General features: G+C 35.2%; 2 protein-coding genes across 3 annotated transcripts; both read right to left on the minus strand.

The window, feature by feature from the left end:
* Positions 1-1,004: 1,004 nt before the first annotated feature.
* LOC120347261 (uncharacterized) lies at positions 1,005-3,633 on the minus strand. Its single transcript, XM_039417173.2, has 3 exons — positions 3,510-3,633; positions 2,705-2,845; positions 1,005-1,313 (listed from the first exon to the last, which is right to left on the minus strand). The coding sequence occupies exons 1-3, from the start codon at positions 3,560-3,562 to the stop codon at positions 1,205-1,207; spliced, it is 303 nt and encodes a 100-aa protein (XP_039273107.2). The 5' UTR covers positions 3,563-3,633; the 3' UTR covers positions 1,005-1,204.
* Positions 3,634-3,940: 307 nt separating this feature from the next.
* Positions 3,941-6,700, minus strand: LOC120347220 (uncharacterized). 2 transcript variants are annotated; one of them, XM_078118074.1, is made up of 4 exons: positions 6,099-6,700; positions 5,605-5,752; positions 5,422-5,537; positions 3,941-4,556 (listed from the first exon to the last, which is right to left on the minus strand). In XM_078118074.1, exons 1-4 carry the CDS (start codon positions 6,348-6,350, stop codon positions 4,524-4,526), a joined length of 549 nt encoding a protein of 182 aa, XP_077974200.1. In that variant the 5' UTR covers positions 6,351-6,700; the 3' UTR covers positions 3,941-4,523. The 2 variants fall into 2 exon arrangements, with proteins under 2 accessions (XP_077974200.1, XP_039273060.2); XM_039417126.2 differs by lacking the exon at positions 3,941-4,556 and adding an exon at positions 4,586-5,134.

A 6,700-nucleotide genomic window follows, 5' to 3' on the forward strand; every position in this document is an offset into this window, starting at 1 on the left:
TTTGAAACGACGATATCTCGCTTAAAAATAATCTCGAGTGCGAAAGAACAGACCATATTTGACAAATCCCTAAAATACGATTTCATGCAGTACGGAGCACTTTAAGAACCTATGCAGTAGGACGTAACCGATAAGCCATTACGTGAGCGACCCTACGACGAAACCACCTTGCGAAAATTGAAATGAGATTTCAGTTTGTATAACTTTGAAAAACTCTATCACTTCAACCTTAAGAACAAAGTATGCAAAGCATAAATTAACCGAACAGGATTAACCGTAATAATGCCTTTATTTTATGAGAAAAATGTCAATACATAAACTCGAAATCCTTATTATGGCGTCATAACAGATTAGTTGTAGCGTCTTTGCATCAGGGGATTCTTACAATTAGCATAGCCTAGGCGAGCTCGTCTAATCGTTTAAATCAGCCGATGTGAGTTTATTCTTCATTATCGTAACGCACTCGCTTTGCGGAAGGCTGATACAGAAAAAAAATGATTCAAAACAAGCCCTTGTTTTAAAGCAAGATGTTTTTTTAGAATTGATAAAAAAAAAAAAACCTTAGGAGGCCTACAATCTACATGACGAGTTACCACTAGTACTAACTGCGTATTCCGAAGATTTTCGTTGTGGATTCCAGCACATGGCGGGCATCATTTCGGGCTTCCAGGCAATGTGGCTGGCACAGGGAATACCGGTGGAATCTGATGACTTTGCGACCGACACTAGGCTAAAGTGAATTTTGAATGCGACAATACCAGAAAATCCGTCTGAAACCTCGCACGAGGAAATTATTTTACAAATCAAAAATGACGATATACTGTATTGCATGAACTATGTGCTTGCAGATTAAACGCATTTGTAAAATTTCATCTCGCATGTTCGTGACACTGCATATGAAGGATCCACGATGTCACAGTTTTAAGATTTAGCGACTGCTATTGCCTATATATACTCTTAATGTGATTCTAAATACCCAGTAGTTACATATTTATATAGTTTGTATTTTAAAATATATAATACGTCTGGATGTTCGCCAATATATAATCAAAATATAATAATGAATCTGAAACAATGGCTTGAACTACGCACATAGTCTAAATTTCCTTAACAGTGTAAGCATGCAGCATACGATTAAACATGAAAAACAAATAATAAAATTGTAGAACAGGCAGCCATCCTACCAAACGTCAGGATAAAATACTTAGTAAGGGTAGTATAATTTGGGCGCATTATTCAGCATGTAATGCATCCGCTCTTCGTAGTCTTCTTTCCAGAAGGGATTGACTTGTACCTTTAACACCCAGTCTAGTCTGTGAAACAAAATATATATATATATATATATATTCGTTTGTCATCGTTTAAAATATTTGCCCAGAACATCCTGCCCGGTGATGAACAGTGACATAATCCGGATGGGATGAATGACGTTGGAGTTAACTAATCTGTTGCGGCCCTCGAACGACCCGACAATTAATACATAAAACAAAAATTTATTCGAAAATTTTTATTGTCTCTACACGGATTTATGTGGTAACAAGTCTGCTGTAGGGCGCTTGTTTTGTGATAGGTACCAACAGTTGTATGTCGTTCGAGTTAATGTTGATTTTCAAAATTTAAAAATGTCGAGAAACGGAGGGAGTTCGCGACGAGGGTCTAACATTCCAAAGTGCTTGGACCGAAAAATAATTTTCTTGAGCATTTCAAAACCTGTTTGCTCAATGTGCCCAGTCAGCATCCCAGATATTGAGGGATTCAATGTTGAACTCGTTACAAAACGTGTCTTCGAAAATTTGACCCCGCGACCCAGGACTGCGCCACATCTTATCTACGCGACAGTGCAAAACATGTAATCTGCACGTTCGGAAGCTCATATTGCAGTGAGCAGCTTTATCTAAAATGCAATACACTTAGATTAAATTTCGTACTCGCTTGTCAGATCGTTATTTGGACGACATACCGCGGGCAAGTTGCCATAAAAACACCATTCTTCACATTGATAAGTAAATAAAAACAATGCATTGTTGGATAATATATAATATATTAAAAAAGACCACATACAGGTCTGATTGTGGCAAACTTTTAACGCAGCAATAGAAGGTGCGAATGCGCGATAATTTGAAGTTCAATGTGGAGATTGTTCGAAGGCGGAAATATTGCGGCCCGCTCGCTACCGGAAAAGTTGATATTTGGCCCGCAGGTATATGAAGTTTGCCGACCACTGACCTAATGGTTTGACTTAATTTAGGAATCCTCGGAACCAGTGCTAAGCGCAACTCGCACTCAGGTTTTTGCAGTGTTTGCATTGTATTATGCGTGCATGAATACTCAACTCCAATAACATTCTATTGCAATCATTATTTGATTCCCAGATACTGTTTGTCACGGGCTACCTTAGATTCTATACCTCACTTTTGGTCTCTTGAATTGCTATATTATAACTCTTTTTTGAGACTTACTGTGAATCTGATTGTCATATCAGGTATTTTATGTATTTATTGCGTTATTTTTGTTTGCTTATGTTTATTTGTTGTGTTGTTTTTATATGGACCACAGCGGTCTGGAGTAATAAACGAATTGAATTAAAACTACACAGAATACGAAGCAATATTTTGGTATTTCTTCCCCGAAAACAACAAAATTACTCCGCGGGGAGAAATTTCTACCCAACCCGAACTTATTGTGAATGAATGGAACTACTCGCCTTTCATTCCCTCCTGGGATGACTTTCCAGTATCTTTCAAATTCGTGTAATGCTTTACCAATTGTTAAATCGTCTAATTTGTCTCTAGAAAATTCATTGCTGCCATACATAACCGAACGTGCTTGTATGCTGTCCAGAAATCTGTTTATTGTTGAAGATTAATTAACAATAAAATTTCATTAAAGGCGAGTTGAAGAGTTATTTCATAGGAAGTATATTTAAAATAAATACCGTACATTTTTTAAATAACAAGAGAGCTATGCTCGAATATATGAACACGTTTGTAGTAAATGATAGTAGCCTAATAGCCTTCTAAAAATATCTTTACCTACTGGGAAATTCAGAGCAATTGGTCCAGTAATCAAAGAGAAAAGCGACTTTTTAAAAACGTGTCGAAGAAGAAGAGTGCCAGCATAAATTCAATCTAAATGCGGGTGCTAAAACCCATCGGTTATGGTTATTATGGGTTCAAATATCCGTAAAACAATTTTTTTTATAGGTGCAATAGTATGCAGGTGCAATGGTCGTGGGTTCAAATGTACGTGGGTTCAAATGTAATGGAACCCAAAACGATTGTTATGTCCACTGACGTGTCCAATATGGGACAAATAAGATGATTTATCGATTGTGTGTAGACTGTATAGTGCTGAACGAGCCTTTTTTTAGAATGGGGTTATATTTATCCGTTATTTGACGTCAAATCATGTCTACTATACAGTATAGCGTAGTTTTATCACCTTTCATGCATCTACGCTACGCCAATTCAGCACTAGTTCATATATAGAAACCATAATTAACTCCATACCTCTGGAATCCTTCCTCGCTGCAGTTTGCCCCTTCCCTGTATGCTGAAGCCATATCAAAACACTTTTCGTACAACGGTTACAGAAGTACGATTAAACTTCAATTTTTAAAGTTTATCTGTCAATTTCAAGAACAAATGAAATTGTCATTCATGACTGATGAGTTTACATACCAGACGCATACTGAAACTGAAAATTGCTCATTTGAAACTCCAAAGTGCATATATATATATATCATTTACTATCTTTAATTTGTTTTTAAAAATTTATGTCACAGAATGTTGTTTTGAGCGAAAAAAACGTTCATAGATAACAACGTCAAGACCAGTAGCTACTATACTCTCTCTGCGTCAGTTACTTTTTCGTGACATTACATCTGTAATGTCGATCGAGTTTCCGACTCAGTTTACCTTATCGAACTAATTTCCAAATTTAAAATTCAAGCTATTGCGGATAACATCCTCAACTTATGCCAAGGGTTATAAAAATTAAGTAAACATGGAACAGTCGGTCAATATTTGCAAATCTGTTCCTCAGCATACAACGATTTATATGTTGAAATTCGATACGCCAATTTAATTTTTTTTCAGAGATAATAATCCCACAAAAACGACTTTACAACCGTAAATCACAAGCTACTCCTCCCTTTCCATGTCTACTCCTTCCCAAAACGACCCCAAGCTGACCTGTCTTTTACATGTCCTTGATGAAATTGAATACCCTTCAAGTCGTACAAATAATGGAATTTCAATGGTTCGTCGCGTGCGATCTCCTTTGTATTCAGAGGATGACGTTTTGCTACTCAAACCACCGCACAACCGGTACAATGCTGACATTTGTAAATCAAGCGTAATTTTTGTTGTTTTTATTGAACGGAATATTGGTAATTGGCACAATTCGTGGCAGATAAAACATTCATTTACGACTATTTCGTCCTATAACTTTCTACTGATATCAAAAGGCCTGACAGTCATCATTGGACACCAAGTGTACATCTGGATCGCTTTGTTAAATTCTCATCCTATTTCGAGTTTATCCCTGATATTGATCTATATGAAGAATACTCGTATCGCTTTTACTTGTGGCTATATATATAATAACTATATATACTTATGCCTAAAATATCCTTCATGTAAACTGAATATATTGCATAATGCTTTTAATATAATGATTAAATAAACAAAACAAAAGTAAAAAGCTTGTTTTTGTACCTTGTATTGTGATCATCGTTTTTGAAATTAATATGAAACTACTGCGATAACAATTGCGCCATTAAATTTTGTGACACCCGATGATTTAGTAACATTTACTTACTAAAGAGTTTAGGGAGGTTCGCAATAGTATTTCTAAATGCCTCAATAGTCCACTGTATGATATTCATAGGACCACGACTTATTAGAAAATATCCCATAATGCTTACGGTCGTTGTTACGATAGTAAATGACAGAATCGCTTCTCTTTTCATTTTTAAAACAACGGGATTGACTTTAAGTGTTTCTTGCAGCATTTCAGACGATTTATTCACGTGTGGGAATGGCTTGTCAGGAATAGGAACTCCCAAGAACTCACACAAGGGTTCCCATCCTTCCGCACACTTGAGAATGAGAAGTTTTTCGGATGGCGCATTCTACCATAAATAAAATAAAATCGAACAACATTATTTATTGACTAACACGCTTTTGTTTGCGATTTGGAGGATCATATTTAGCACCATCACGACTGAGGGGAAAAAAATTTGAAATGCTATGAAGGATTAAATATATATATATGTTTGCGTATATAGTATTCGAGTACCAGCAATTTAAGTATGACATATATTGATATAGTTTAAGTGGGGTTTAGCCATGTACGAAAAAAATTTAAGGTTGAGATTTGAAATTTAAGATTTCAAATAATAATTCAAAGTTTACGTACCTGAATCACATATGCGTTGTGAGATCTATAATTCAGTTTTAAAAGTTCTCTGTTAATATTTGACCGTCTAAACGGCTTCCATGTAAAGACTTCGTTATGTCCCAAAGTTAGAGGTCCTGAAAGTTAATAATCTTTTGTAAAAATAGTTTACCGCAGAAGTTTAAAAAACTAAACTCGAGCTACCTCTGAAAGCAAATATTTTTTTCACTGTTTTTCTTGCAGTTGGTGAGAAAAGATGCAAGAAAAATATCCAGAATGAAGACTCGTTCGTTCGTAATTCCCTTTCCATGCTCCTGCACCACGGTTCTTCATCTCTTATCATGATAATTATCTGAGAATAGACATAACTATTATATAAAAAAATACAAAAAAGCTCAGATATCAGTATCATACTATTTTTTAAAAAAAAGCATTATTACAACTAACTTTAAAAGTAAAATATTTTGAAAATCAAAAATACCCTAAATTTGGGGCTTTGAAAAGTTTATTTGTGTTTTTGAAATTATAAAACAAGTGTTATTGAAAACACGCGCACAAAATTCATTTTTTGCAAATGGAAATGACTTTTAAATTAGTATTTTAGGCAAATGACAACTCCAAACTTTCATTTAGAATCCACGAGACCCAAGTAAGTGAGCAGAATGCGAATGCAGGGGTGAAAAGATGATGTTTCTTACCTTTGAGTTAGGAAATGCTTTGTGAATTTCTTCCCAGTAAAAGTATGCGGGAAAGTCAGTAACTGCATCGATGTTTTGATACATTTTCTGAAAAATCTCTGTTGTCCAACCATACTTGATTATTTTATACCATTCTTCATTAAAAATGGTTATGTTTTCCAAAAAGTCATAAACGTTATAATTCAATATTCTCAATGCTGCAGATAAAGTCTTCGTACCTGTTTTGGGGAAACCTGCTACTATCACCTTCATGATAAATATATTCAATCTGGATATCCACACATATATATACGTTAAAATTTGAATATGTTACGGTCATCAACCTGTGATTGATAAATCGAGCAGACACTTCCGAGGCGATAGGCGGCCTTGTCTCGAAAAATTACTTGAGGTAGTACTACTATTGGTTGCATCGATTATACCCCTTGGGCTATGGTCCATTCATTTTTCATCGACGTATTTGTAAATATGCATGTCATATCCCTACAAACGAATTTTGAACATTTTCAATCAACCTTAGAAATAATTTTCAGACTTTTGAATGTTGTAAATATAAGCATCCGAAAAATTGTATTGAGTATGTTTTGCCAATGCGCTTTAAA

This window comes from Styela clava, chromosome 11 (assembly GCF_964204865.1).
Source record: "Styela clava chromosome 11, kaStyClav1.hap1.2, whole genome shotgun sequence".
Lineage (NCBI taxonomy): Eukaryota > Metazoa > Chordata > Ascidiacea > Stolidobranchia > Styelidae > Styela > Styela clava.

Coding starts and splice junctions, on each gene's coding strand:
- LOC120347261 (XM_039417173.2), bottom strand. CDS start 3,562: ATGGCTTCAGCATACAGGGAAGGGGCAAACTGCAGCGAGGAAGGATTC. Junction 2,846..3,509: donor AGCGAGGAAGGATTCCAGAG/GTATGGAGTTAA, acceptor AACAATAAACAG/ATTTCTGGACAGCATACAAG. Junction 1,314..2,704: donor ATCCCAGGAGGGAATGAAAG/GCGAGTAGTTCC, acceptor TTTGTTTCACAG/ACTAGACTGGGTGTTAAAGG.
- LOC120347220 (XM_039417126.2), bottom strand. CDS start 6,350: ATGAAGGTGATAGTAGCAGGTTTCCCCAAAACAGGTACGAAGACTTTA. Junction 5,753..6,098: donor AAGCATTTCCTAACTCAAAG/GTAAGAAACATC, acceptor GTCTATTCTCAG/ATAATTATCATGATAAGAGA. Junction 5,135..5,421: donor ACAACGCATATGTGATTCAG/GTACGTAAACTT, acceptor TATTTATGGTAG/AATGCGCCATCCGAAAAACT.